The following is a 14,480-nucleotide window of genomic DNA, read 5'->3' on the forward strand; positions in this document are numbered from 1 at the left end:
TATAGTTCATCTGATAAGCTATGTCACTTACCCCATGAGCAGGGCATTGCATTAGCTTTTAGTTCTCCATGGTTATGACCTGTAACAACTAACCATCACTATATGAGTGGTTGTAACCATGGATACCTAAGCTGCAATGCCCTGCACATGGGATAAGCGACATAGCGAATCAGAAGAACTATGCAACATTTCTAATTGGATATAACTGCTAATATTATTACACCTACTACATATTGGGATTGAATATTGGAGATTGGAATACCACTTTAAAGGCTAATTAGTGAGAATATTACCATGAATGTTCCTATAAGCAAAACATGGCCGAATTATTCCCATCTGCCTGGCACACAAAACATTCAAAAACATTATCTAAACGTCCATATTTATTAACATGCGCTCTGTTTAACCTATAACTGTTGCAGAGGCTTCATTAGCATGTCACCTAAAATGATCTAGGATCGGTAGCAAAACTGATTCATGATATATACGTTCTAAATCCTTTAAAAACAGATGCCAATATGTCAGTGTGCACAAAGCCTGACCAACAAACACAAAGCAAAAATATTCCTGGCTTTTTCAGGTTTCTATCCTATCATATCCCTCCATAAAGGTTTAGGTCCAATGATGGGACACTCCCTCTAGTGTCCCTGTAGATACTCGAACAGGTTTCTATTGTTCTTTTGAGTTTTTTCTATACAATTCAAGATTAAGGCCAAAATCCTGGACAACGCATGATTCTCTAGGGTTGTCCCATAGCTGCAAATTATCATCTGACTGCGATGTTTGGACCTGTAGAAATCATGAGAATGCGGCTTCCACGTCCACTGACTGAACTGAGCAGGGCTCCATTCTCAATATCGGTAAGGGTGCCAACAGTGGGACCATGCAGCAATGAACAAATTATCACTGATTCAGTGGATTGATAATAACTTGTGATTATGAGACAATCCCTTTGATATTGTAATTTTACCTTTATCTAGACACCACAGGTCTCTCGCAACCTTTTAGCGCTCATGCACCCAACATAATGTACTTCATAATAACTCTGGAGCCCCTTTAGCTGTGATCCCTCAAGACACTGGTTGGAAGCTTAGAACCAGTGTAAAGATATTACAAAGTTTCAGCACCTGTTTTCTGAAATAAGCCATTTTTAAGTTGTCGACCTTCCAAGTCATTTGTGTTGATAAGGCTAGATTCACATATGTCGTTTTACACAGTGGTGCAGTTTTTTCCTTCATACATCTCTTTTTGCTTGTATTCAGTATACATAAAAAAATCAACATTATGTATGGTAAGTAGCTACAAATACTTGGTTTAAGGCCACGTTCACAGGTTCAGTATTTTACCTCAGTGTTTGGTCAGTATTTTACCTCAGTACTTGTAATCCCAAACCAGCAGTGGGTGATAAATACAGAAGTGGTGACGTGTTTCTATTATAATTTTCCTCTGATTGTTCCCACTCCTGGTTTTGACTTACAAATAGTGAGGTAAAACACTGACCAAATACTGACCGTGTGACCGTGGCCCAACAATCGGAATAATAAATCCAGAATAATCTTACCAAAAGTACACTCTCCATCATGGACCTTATGGACAGAACTTTCACCTTGCCTTTGTGTCTTCCAGCCGTGCAGACGTAGAGCGCACACACTTGAATGGGTCCTTCCATCGGAGCCACATACAGCGCCATCCTCTTCACACAAACAGAACCCTGTACCATCCGACAAAGAGGAAGATTCGCTTCCGAAACTGGACCGGCTTACACAGACCATGCCAGGAGCACAGCGGGACCTTGACTCGTCTCGTCCACCACATTCCTCTCCTTCTACGCTGAGGCACCGGTCACAGCAGTCACACTCATCTTTAGTGAGCAGCTCAGGAGCTGCACAGGTGACAGATCTGCAGGCATCCCTGACACAAGGGCCACAGCCGGATGCACCTACTTCATAAATATGGTGCAGCCATAAGGATATTGGTAGCAAAAACAAGAGCTGCTGCATGTCTGGCACCTTACTACTGACCCTGTGCTCAGTGACAGGCTGTGCCTGTTGTCCCAAACAAACTGTGAGTGCTAATGGGCTCTGACAGTAAAACCCTGGACAGCTGGGGCTTAGAAGCCACTCCCCAGGATCACTAATGTGCCAAAGAAGTTTGGAAAAAGGACAGCTCTTTCCATCATTCATTCGGCTCCCATGTGCAGAGAAGTCCAACAAATTAGATACAGTGATGTTCTAGGAAGGACGACTGTGGGCTCTGTTATCTGCCTTGTCCTTAGCCAAGTGGCTATAATACCACTTTCAGCTTCTCCTGAGAAAGAAAGCCCCTTCCAAGCTGACTGGTTTCATTGAATAGCAGCGGAAAGAAGACAAAAGATGTGGAGCCACAACAGAGCGCTGCTTTGGAGGCACAATACAATCCAGCTAAACACTGTCTAATAAGCAATATAAAACATTCCTAGCAAACATGCAAGAAAGTATAGTAATAAAACATACACACATGGAGAAATAAGAAATACTAACACTTGTAATGAAAAGTTTGCCATTCATAGCTTTTCCTTTAATGTTTCACATAGAAATTAGTAGTTAAAATGTATAAAGGAAGAATAAAATTATTTGTTGGTTTAGTATGAAAAACTCATATCGAAATATTAAATCAGAATTGCAGCTAGGTTTTCATTCACTATAGTAGAGCGTTATACCACCTACCTATACAAAAGAACTCACACAAATCAAATATAAATCAGAAATTAATACACTTAATTACAGAAAAAGATGAAAACTAGTGATGAGCTAGTATACTCGTTACTCGAGATTTCCCGTGGGAAATCTCGAGTAACGAGTATACTCGCTTATCACTAATATAAACACATGAAGAAAACTGAGACAGAGAACATAACTCCAATGTGTCACAACTCACAAACACATAACAAGAATATAATTGAAATGCAGTGTGCAAATAACCTCTTCAAAGAGGACAAGGACTTGAACTCTAGTGCCACCTATTGGAAGCAGCAATCCTAAAAGTCAAAATTGACTCTTTATTGAGATTTGCCTTACAACTTGGAGTAAAAGACAAACCAGAATTTCAGTTTACAGACACGAGTTTCAGGGTGTTGCCTCTACTCAGGGCAGACCATAAAATCTGATTTGGCTGTATAAGGGGTCTCTGACTGGGATTCTAAGGGGTGACATCTCCCCTTATGGACAGTAACATGCCAGTGTAAGGACACTTATAGGTCTTGCAATGTTCTTTTGGGTGAAACTAGTCCTCTTCCTCTCTAAAGGTGCAATTTGCATATTTAATTTCCAAAAGGAGCATTGCATGGCCTATAAGTCTCCTTACACTGGCATGACAGGCAAGTCAATCTTCACAAGGAGAGACCTTACCTGTTAGACTAAAATGTAGGACACTTTAATGCTGTTAAAGTGCATGAATCAGAAGTCTCTCCAGTATGAATAAAAGCTACCAGCATGTTATAAAGCGCAGTCAAAGTGTAGTGACCCAAAGTGCATGCAAACCACATGTGGCCACCGTACGGATGTCTGTACTACGGTTCACTGTTTCTTCTAGGGCAAGCGAATCTGATATTCTTTGGTATCTATTTAAATCAGCCTTATCTAGTCACAGCAGTCATCACATCTGATATATAATTATCTAAAATCAGTAAAGGTACTGTCACACTTATCGATGTACCAGCGATCCCGACCAGCGATATGACGCGGTCAGGATCGCTGGTACATCGCTAAGTGGTCGCTAGTGAGCTGCCACACAGGCAGATCTCACCAGTGACATCGCAGGGGTCGCTACTTACCTGTCAGACGCGGCGATCCTGCGTCCTCCCGCCCGGCTCCACGCGTCGCTCGTCTCTCCACAGGAAGCGCCGCAGGAAGCTGGCGACGAGAAACAGTCCTGAACGCTCTCGCATGATCAGCGATAACCAGCGGGGGAGCGGGTCGTAGGTAAGTATCAGACACAGCGATATCGCTAGCAATATCGCTATAACGTCACTAGTTATAGCGATATTGCTAGCGATATTGCTAAGTGTGACAGTACCTTTAGTCACCAATGAGTATACCACACTAAACCATGGAATACCAGTCAGATAAGAATTGTAGTGAGAAGTCACAGGAGAAGGAGGATGGAAATTAATACATTTCATCTTGAAAGGATTATACTAGCATTTTGACACTAATTTCTTCCTGAGTCAGCAAGCGTGTGCCTGACGTCCAGTCTACACACATTATCCTGTGGGTTGAAGTATAGCACCCTCACTTACTGGACTGTAGTACTGTGTTGGGTTGTGGTGAATACAGAAGAAATTTAAGCAGAAATAATTAAGTTAATGTTAAGTACAATACTGTTTATTTTCGAGTGGTGGTCTCCCACATTGACCTGTTTAACTTCCGGTCCTGGCCAGCCAAAGTCACCGGAATCATGCCGTGTGCAAGGCCATAGCATCTCCATAGAAAAACCCACACACCCAGCCAAGACACCCATCTTCATATAGCATGCTAGAGCGTGGAAGATGAGTACCTAACTCATGGCTACTACACCCTCCACGTTGCAAGAGTCCACTGTATACTTTTAAGATGTTTGGCATCAGCAGTCCCTGTACCCTCCTGAAGCACATTCCAGCAGATAGTTATCCAGTTGTCATGGCACCTCAATAAAGAACATGTGATGAAGTGGGCAAGTCTTGACTGGATATAAGAGCAGACACATGCCACATGCTTACTAACTGTTTGCCATAGGAAAATGTTCACTTGCCTCAGGAAAAGCTATGTCTAAGCCTACTGTATGTCAGGCAACTGTACAATCACAACCTATGGTCTTGTATGCACTTTGAGTCACTTTTTACTATATGCTTCCTTTGCACTTTGCAATTGATTGCTAGTAGTTATTGTTAGGTCTGAAGAGACCTCAAGTCCATGCATTGTAACAATGCTACTCACTTGGGAGCGATCTGAGGTATTACAGGAACCGTTTCTATTTAAAGTCCAGCAGGTTTATTTCAGACCTCATAAAATGCATCACAAGAAACTCAAATACAGCTCCTGTCTGGCACAATATAGAACATAAAGCAAATAGTCCATACATTAGTGCTAGTAAACCTGCCTGGCTTAGAGTCCGGCATCTTAGTGTCATGATCCAGGTTGGATATGACAGAGAAAATGCACAAGTAACTTTTTTTTCCTTTGGCTGTGTGTTTCAGTTCTAGCTTCCCCCCAGTGGTCATTAGGGTCATTGCTGTCAGGAACACCGCACTGTACTTGCTCACTGAGCCAGTGCGCGTGTCCTGAGTGTCAGCGCCGGCGTGCAGCCTCCGCGCCGCGTGCAGCCTCCGCTGAGCAGTGACTCACCCGCAATGTAGGGGTACCAGGGTCAGGTACAGCCAGAAAGTACCGATGCACAGGACCTGTGGATGCTGAAGTTTAGGAAGCCAGCATAGGACCTATGGTCATGTGAATGGTCATGTGACTGCAAGGGGGCGGGGCTTAGCGTCCTGCACACAGAGAAGGAAGAGAACTCAGAGTCCAAGCAAAGCAGAAGTCATGCACAGTACAGACCAGCGAGGTACAGGAGGGGTAAACAGACGGGAGGTCAGACAAAGCCAAAGGTCATACACAGGATCACAGTACAGTACCAGGGAGGAGACAGAGCGGATAATCAGGGCCAAGCAGAGATCAAAACCAAACAGACATATAAGGTACCAGGCAGAATCCAAAGCGATATCCAGGGAACAGACCGAGTCATACACAGAGAATCAAGCAACCAGAACACAGCACTAACACACTCAGGGGTCACCACACAATGCCAAGGGCGAAAGTATAACTGACAGGGATGGGAGCGTCCTGAGGCTATAAGAAGCCTCCCCAGAACCAGGGAGAGGCCACAATCATAGCCCCAGGTGTGCAGGTAAGCCTGCACCGGGATCACAACCTTTAACCCCAGAAATGCCAGTCATCAGCACTGGTTCCAAACATTAACCCCACGTGTGCGAGTCAAACCCGCACTGAGATCATGACAGTACCCCCCTCTCAACGGGGGGCCTCTGGACCTCCAGGCTTGCCCGGGTACTTAGCATGGAAAGCCCGCACCAGGCAATCAGCATGCATCAACCGGGCTGGTACCCAGGACCTGTCCTCCGGTCCATACCCCTTCCAATGAACCAGGTACTGTACCAACCGCCGTACCAACCTGGAATCTACGATATGACCAACCTCGTACTCCACCTGCTCCTCGACCAAAACCGGAGGAGCAGCAGACTCGGAGTCTCCCCGTACTGCTTCAAAAGGTTTCAGTAGAGATTTGTGGAAGACGTTAGGGATCTTGAAAGAGGGTGGAAGGCACAGCCTATACGCCACTGGATTGATTTTTTCCACAATCTTGTACGGGCCAATGAATTTGGGTCCCAACTTGGCTGACGGAATCTTTAACTTAATGTTTCGCGTGGAGAGCCAAACTTTCTCTCCCACCCGAAACATGGGACCAGGTGTTCATTTCCTGTCCGCGAAAAACTTATACCTGCCTTGAGACCTAGATATACGCCGCTGGACTTCTGCCCATGTATCTTTTAACCGCTGAACAGAATCCTCAGCCCCAGGACACCCCGAATCCAGACGAGAAAACTCACCAAAATGAGGACTGAACCCATAGTTAATCAAGAAAGGGGACCTACCAGTGGATTGACTCACCCGACTATTGAAGGCAAATTCAGCCAACGGCAGTGCATCGCACCAGTCATTCTGTCTAGCAGAGGTTAGACACCAGAGGATCTGTTCCAGGGACTGGTTAGTGCGCTCCGTCTGCCCATTGCTCTCAGGATGGTATGCAGACGAAAATGACAGAGACATACCTAATTTTTTGCAGAAAGCACGCCAAAACTTAGCCACAAACTGCACACCACGATCAGACACCACATTCAGGGGTACCCCATGCAACCGGATCACATGCTGCACAAACAACCTGGACAACGTCTCAGCTGACGGTAGTGCGGACAGGGGTACGAAATGAGCCTGCTTAGAAAACCTGTCCACCACTACCCATACCACTGTATTACCCTTAGATGGAGGGAGATTGGTAACAAAATCCATGGATAAATGAGTCCATGGCCTTTCGGGCACTGCCAAGGGTATCAGCTCCCCTGCCGGCCGGCTATGAGAGCTTTTAGAACGAGCGCAGACCCCACAACCAGCAATGAATTTTTTTATGTCCGAACCAAGGGTAGGCCACCAAAAGATCCTAGCCACCGCCAGACGTGTGGCTGAAATACCAGGGTGAGCACTCAGCTTGGATTCATGGAACTCCTGCAAGAGTTTCAGGCGAAGTTGCTCTGGGACAAACAACTTCCCCTCCGGCTTGGCTGCCGAGGCCTGCGACTGGGCCCCCAGAATCTCCCGTTCCAATTCAGATGAGACCTCTGCTATCACAACCCCAGGGTGAAGAATGGAGGACGGTGGCTCAGGGGGCGACACCGGCTGAAAACTGCGTGATAAGGCGTCAGCCTTGACATTCTTAGACCCTGGACGAAATGTAATCGTAAACTGAAAACGGGAAAAAAAAGTGACCAACGGGCCTGTCTGGGCGTTAGTCTTTTAGCAGACTCAATGTACGACAGATTTTTGTGATCCGTGATCACCGTAACCGGGTGACTGGCCCCCTCCAAAAAGTGCCTCCATTCTTCAAACGCCAATTTGACCGCAAGAAGCTCTCTATTGCCTACGTCGTAATTTCTTTCCGCAGCAGAGAACTTCTTGGAAAAGAAAGCACATGGCCTGAGGTTGGTTAGAGTGGCAGGCCCTTGGGACAACACCGCCCCCACCCCCACCTCAGAGGCGTCCACTTCCACGACGAATGGTTTGGACGGATCTGGCTGCACTAACACAGGAGCAGACATAAAACATTTTTTCAGCGTTGCAAAGGCCTCTTTTGCGAGCGAGGACCAATTTCTCACATCCGCACCTTTGCATGTTAGATCCGTGAGAGGTTTGACCACTTGCGAAAACCCCCGGATAAATTTGCGGTAATAATTGGCGAACCCCAAGAAGCGCTGAAGACCCTTAAGATCTCGGGGTTGCACCCAATCCGCAATGGCCTGCACCTTCTTGGGGTCCATGCGAAAACCCTCACCGGATACAATTAACCCCAAAAAGGACAACTCTTGTACACAGAATACACATTTCTCCAATTTGGCATACAAATGATTTTCTCTAAGCCTTTGGAGCACAGTTCGTACATGTTCCAAATGAGAATACTTGTCGGGGGAATATATCAAAATATCATCTAAGTAGATAACGACAAAACGACCAATGAGATCCGAGAATACCAAGTTGATGAAATTCTGAAATATGGCAGGGGCGTTGGTAAGACCAAACGGCATGACTAAATTTTCAAATAGTCCCTCGGTCGTGAGGAACGCGGTTTTCCATTCATCCCCCTCCCGGACCCTTATCAAATTATATGCCCCCCGAAGGTCAAGTTTAGAAAACCACTTTGCCCCTGATAGCTGGTTACATAAATCGGGAATCAACGGAAGGGGGTACGTATTCCGTACAGTAATTTGATTAAGCTCCCGGAAGTCGAGACAGGGACGTAACCCGCCATCTTTTTTCTTTACAAAAAAGAAACCTGCCGCTACAGGTGAGACTGAAGGACGTATGTGTCCTTTGCGCAGACTTTCAGTAATGTACTCCTTCATAGCCAAGCGCTCAGGACCAGACAAATTAAACAGACGGGCTTTGGGTAATTTAGCCCCCGGGACCAGCTCAATAGCGCAGTCAAAGGGTCTATGTGGCGGTAACGTCTCGGCCTCACTTTCGGAGAATACATCTTCGAAGTCCTTCAGGCATTCCGGAATACCTTCCAGCTCGACAGATGATACAGACACAGATTTAACTGGTTCAACCAGCAGTGCGGATTTATCACATAACTCAAAATCATTAAACCCCCATTGAACAATCTCCCCTGTTTTCCAGTTAATAACTGGGTTATGGCGTTGTAACCAGGGCATGCCCAACACCAACCCTGCAGGTAGATTGTCCAGCACAAAACAACTTATGTTTTCCACATGAATAGCGCCCACTCTGAGCGAAAACACATCAGACATAAAGCGAATTCCCTCCTTAGTGAGGGGAGATGAGTCAATGGCCATCACCTTGATCGGAACCTTGAGCCTAACTGTCCCTATCTTGCAGTGTGTGACCAATTGGGAGTCAATGAGGTTAATAGATGATCCGCAGTCGACGAAGGCTGTAGAGGAAAAAGAACTACCGTCCACAAATAGTTCCACAGGCAGTAATACTTTAGAAAACGAGGAAAATGGTACCTGAGGGTCTGAGCAGCCTCCCCGTTGACTACCCAGACCTAGTCGTTTCCCGCCGACCGGGCTTGAAGACGGGCAATTCGGGCACTCCCTTTTCCAATGTCCCGTTTTACCGCAGTAAAAGCATAACTGCTTGTCCTTCCGGCGTTTCCTCTCCGTATCCTTCAGGGAGAGGGCGCCTACATCCATGGGCTCAGGGGCAGTCTCTTTTCCACTGGGGAATAATGGAGTATCCACCTGCATCACCCCTCTGGCCCGCAGCCTGCGGTCCATCCGGACGGCCTGGGTCATGGCGTCCTCGAGAGAGTTAGGTGGGGGATGTAACGCCAAGGCATCCTGCAGCCGCTCGGACAAGCCTCTGCGAAAGAGTACTCGGAGTGCGGCGTCGCTCCAAGAGACCTCTGCCGCCCAGCGGCGGAACACAGAACAAAACCACTCAGCTGAATGTTTCCCCTGACAGACACTCATCACCATGTCCTCTGCCAATCGCACTCGGTCAGGTTCATCATAAATGTGCCCGAGGGCCTCAAAGAATGCGTTCACTGACATACGTTCAGGAGCAGAGGAAGACAGAGAGAAAGCCCATGCTTGCGGAGCCCCCCGAAGTAGGGAAATAATGACCCCCACCCTCTGGAACTCATCCCCGGAGGAGCGGGGCCTTAGAGAAAAAAAAAGCTTGCATCCTTCTCTGAAAGACCTGAACTCCTTTTTGTCCCCTGAGAAAAAGTCTGGCAATTTGACCGGAGATTCGGGGGACGCTAATGACACATCCCTACCCCCAGAACTAGAAGCCCCTGCATCGACAGCCCCCTGCACAGTAACCACCAACTGTTGCTGGGTCTGGGCCATCGTGCGTTGTTCCACATTGAGCTTATGGAACATTTGGGTCAGGTGCTTGACCTGATCAGACAAGGCTTGAGGATAACACACACCTTTTTTTTTTTTTCTGAAGAAAAAAAAACTGAAATGGTCAGTTATAATGTCAGGAACACCGCACTGTACTTGCTCACTGAGCCAGTGCGCGTGTCCTGAGTGTCAGCGCCGGCGTGCAGCCTCCGCTGAGCAGTGACTCACCCGCAATGTAGGGGTACCGGGGTCAGGTACAGCCAGAAAGTACCGATGCACAGGACCTGTGGATGCTGAAGTTTAGGAAGCCAGCATGTGAATGGTCATGTGACTGCAAGGGGGCGGGGCTTAGCGTCCTGCACACAGAGAAGGAAGAGAACTCAGAGTCCAAGCAAAGCAGAGGTTATGCACAGTACAGACCAGCGAGGTACAGGAGAGATAAACAGATGGGAGGTCAGACAAAGCCAAAGGTCATACACAGGATCACCGTACAGTACCAGGGAGGAGACAGAGCGGATAATCAGGGCCAAGCAGAGATCAAAACCAAACAGACATATAAGGTACCAGGCAGAATCCAAAGCGATATCCAGGGAACAGACCGAGTCATACACAGAGAATCAAGTAACCAGAACACAGCACAAACACACTCAGGGGTCACCACACAATGCCAAGGGCGAAAGTATAACTGACAGGGATGGGAGCATCCTGAGGCTATAAGAAGCCTCCTCCAGAACCAGGGAGAGGCCACAATCATAGCCCCAGGTGTGCAGGTAAGCCTGCACAGGGATCACAACCTTTCACCCCAGAAATGCCAGTCATCAGCACTGGTTTCAAACATTAACCCCACGTGTGCGAGTCAAACCCGCACTGAGATCATGACAATTGCACTGTGGTGGTTTCAGTTCCAGTTTCCCCCCAGTGGCCATTAGGGTTATTGCACTTTGGTTACTTTAGTTTTGTGCACGTAATTATAAAACAGGTGTGATTGCTCTATAAAAGAGTGTCAGGTGTGGTAATCATGGTTGGTGATAGTCCTCAGTTACAAGCAAGCCTGGGTGAAGGATGGAGCTGAAGGAGAGTCCCGGGCAGCTCAGTGAGAGTCCTGGAGTGGCAGCTATGGTGTCTGCGAGGAGGGCTGGCATGGCTTGGTGGAGTTGCAGCTATGGTCTATGGTGTCAGCAAGGAGTTCTTGCATGGCTTGGTGGAGTGGCAGCTATGGTGTAGAGCTGCACTCATGATGCTGTACTCTTTTGCTGGAAAGCTGAACTCTCTTTCTGGACAGCTGCATGCAGGTGGTGGACTCTGTTTGCTCCAAGGCTGCATTATGGTGTTGGATCCGGTCGGAGGAAAAGATGCACGCAGGTGGTGGGCTTTGTTGCTGGGAGCGTAAGCAACAGAGCAAAGCTAAGTGGTGTTTCCCTGTTTTGTCTCTTTTCCTTATGTGTGTTTTAGTGCAGTGGTGGGATTAGCTTCCGCACCATCCACTTCACTAGTGAGGGTTTAGGTGCAGGGCGAGTCAGGGTTTTTAGGTTCCTGATCATCGCCTGGTGCGGAACCGGCCTAGCGAACGTTAGGAGTGTAGAGACACTGACTCAGGGAAGTGCAGGAGGTCTCCACATCCCCGTTCCCTATCACAGGGCCACCATTGTTATTGTTACCCAGGTTTTGTTTAAAATCGCCTTACTGGAGGCGGGATTTCCAGACATACGTGTATTTCTGAAATTCGCCTGTTGGAGGTGGCGTATCCAGCTGCACGTTTTATTATTTAAATTCGCCCAACTAGAGGCGGTGTATCCAGGGTCACGCGTGTCAACTAAATCCGCCCTGCTGGAGGCGCTGTGTTCAGCCACGCGTGACCATGACATTATCACCAACCCATACATTTTTTTTCTGGTGAGCCTCGGGCCATGTTCAGACCTGTGAGCATTTGCTGCTGGGCCTCACTGAGGTGAGTGAGGAGCTGCATGGTGTGAAAGCAGTTCCAGCAGCAGTAATCAGGGTCTGGGGCCTTCCCTCTGACTCAACTGGAAAATCAAATAGCGGCTGGCAACGAAACCCCCTAGAGTCACTGCTGGGGAGCGGGACTTGCTCATACTGGCGGATGCACCCAGACAGGTGGGTGGAGTTGGTGTCCCCATGGTGTTGTCTGGGGTTCTCCGAGGTGAAGGGGTACATCCTGGCAGTGAGCAGACTGGTGTTATAGTCCGTGGGGCTCACGCCAAATCTTCCATACCACCGAAGAAGTCGCCCCCTCCTGGTCTTTTGGAGGAAGGCGACCAGGGAGTGTATTTTCCTCCATATCCCAGGCCCCTTTCTCTCCTGTGTGAGCAGCAGGTGCACTGCGGGGAAGTAGGGGCAAATCTCAACCCTCACCATTAGCCAACCCTGGGATGCACAGACCTCGTGGTGTAAAGGGTTGGAGGGTGATGTTCCCTTGGTAAATAGCGGGGGTGTGAGTGTGGTGACACAGGGGGACGCTTCTGTTGTCGATCCCAGAATGAGTTCACCGAATTATGACAAACGAATGTGCGGCAATAAATGTTCAGGTCCGGACCTGTGTGTCTACGAGCATGTATGGGTGGCCACCAAAAACCATCCTGTGGAAGTGTGTTGTGGAGTCTTACCAGCTCATACTGAACATACACATGCATAACTTGTTCTCCAGGTCGGCGCTTTGGAGATGTGTGGTGCCTCCAGAACATACATTGCCTATACCAGCAGTGTGTTTGTCATTAACCTGAAGTGTCGGGTGGTGGTTGGGGTGAACTCTGGATCTGGGCATCCCCGCTGTAGGTGGTTCCCTAATGAGGAGCGGTCTTGAGGGTCCAGAGGCCCCTCATTAAGGGGAGGGTACTGTCATGATCCAGGCTGGATATGACAGAGAAAATGCACAATTAACCTTTTTTTTCCTTTGGCTATGTGTTTCAGTTCTAGTTTCCCCCCGGTGGCCATTAGGGTCATTGCACTGTGGTGGTTTCAGTTCCAGTTTCCCCCCGGTGGCCATTAGGGTTATTGCACTTTGGTTACTTTAATTTTGTGCCCGTAATTATAAAACAGGTGTGATTGCTCTATAAAAGAGTGTCAGGTGTGGCAATCACAGTTGGTGATAGTCCTCAGTTACAAGCAAGCCTGGGTGAAGGATGGAGCTGAAGGAGAGTCCCAGGCAGCTCAGTGAGAGTCCTGGAGTGGCAGCTATGGTGTCTGCGAGGAGGGCTGGCATGGCTTGGTGGAGTTGCAGCTATGGTGTCAGCAAGGAGTTGTTGCATGGCTTGGTGGAGTGGCAGCTATGGTGTAGAGCTGCACTCATGATGCTGGACTCGGTTGCTGGAAAGCTGGACTCATATGCTGGACTCTCTTTCTGGACAGCTGCATGCAGGTGGTGGACTCTGTTTGCTCCAAGGCTGCACTATGGTGTTGGATCCGGTCGGAGGAAAAGATGCACGCAGGTGGTGGGCTCTGTTGCTGGGAGCGTAAGCAACACAGCAAAGCTAAGTGGTGTTTCCCTGTTTTGTCTCTTTTCCTTATGTGTGTTTTAGTGCAGTGGTGGGATTAGTTTCCGCACCGTCCACTTCACTAGTGATGGTTTAGGTGCAGGGCGAGTCAGGGTTTTTATGTTCCTGATCGTCGCCCGGTGCGGTACCGGCCTAGGGAACGTTAGGAGTGTAGAGACACTGACTCAGGGGAGTGCAGGAGGTATCCACTTCCCCGTTCCCTATCGCAGGGCCACCATTGTTATTGTTACCCAGGTTTTCCCTTTTATTGTTTAAATTCGCCTTACTGGAGGCGGGGTTTCCAGACATACGTGTATTTCCGAAATTCGCCTGTTGGAAGCGGCGTATCCAGCTGCACGTTTTATTATTTAAATTTGCCCAACTGGAGGCGGTGCATCCAGGGTTACATGTGTCATCTAAATCCGCCCTGCTGGAGGCGCTGTGTCCAGCCACGCGTGACCATGACACTTAGTCTTTTAGCAAAGGCACTCAATCCAGGAGATCTGCACACCTCCATGCACATAGCCAAGTGTGAGACAAACAGCTTTCATTTTAGAAAGTGAGGCAGACCCAGGGGTGGAGAAATGGTGAGCAGCAATTCTTCAGCTGTTCATAATCAACCAGTCATGGCTGATTAACCCCTTTTAGTAATATATGCAGTAAAGCATTACTCCAGGTTTATCTCCTATCCACTATGTGTCTATCAGCCACCTTACAGCACTTTAGCAGCACTTATGAGTCTTGCATTTCAGTGATATTCATGTTACAGTATATGTGTTTGTTACCCTGGCTATGGTTTGCACACTATTAGAGCGACAGTC

At 47.8% G+C, this 14,480-nt stretch overlaps 1 protein-coding gene across 3 annotated transcripts in view; it reads right to left on the reverse strand.

Moving 5' to 3' along the window:
• The window catches only part of IGFBPL1 (insulin like growth factor binding protein like 1), a 93,493-nt gene extending 91,358 nt beyond the window's left edge, over positions 1-2,135 (reverse strand). The window contains exon 1 of one of the 3 annotated variants that reach the window (XM_073549748.1): positions 1,562-2,135. In XM_073549748.1, the coding sequence (XP_073405849.1) occupies positions 1,562-2,000 (439 nt within the window). In that variant the 5' untranslated portion in view covers positions 2,001-2,135. The remainder of the gene's footprint in view (positions 1-1,561) is intronic. The other 2 variants (XM_073549746.1, XM_073549749.1) reach the window with 2 other exon arrangements.
• Between the last annotated feature and the right edge of the window lie 12,345 nt (positions 2,136-14,480).

The sequence above is a fragment of the Dendrobates tinctorius genome, unplaced genomic scaffold (genome assembly GCF_039654945.1).
Source record: "Dendrobates tinctorius isolate UK_male_01 unplaced genomic scaffold, ASM3965494v1 ptg000160l, whole genome shotgun sequence".
NCBI classification, from domain to species: Eukaryota; Metazoa; Chordata; class Amphibia; order Anura; family Dendrobatidae; genus Dendrobates; species Dendrobates tinctorius.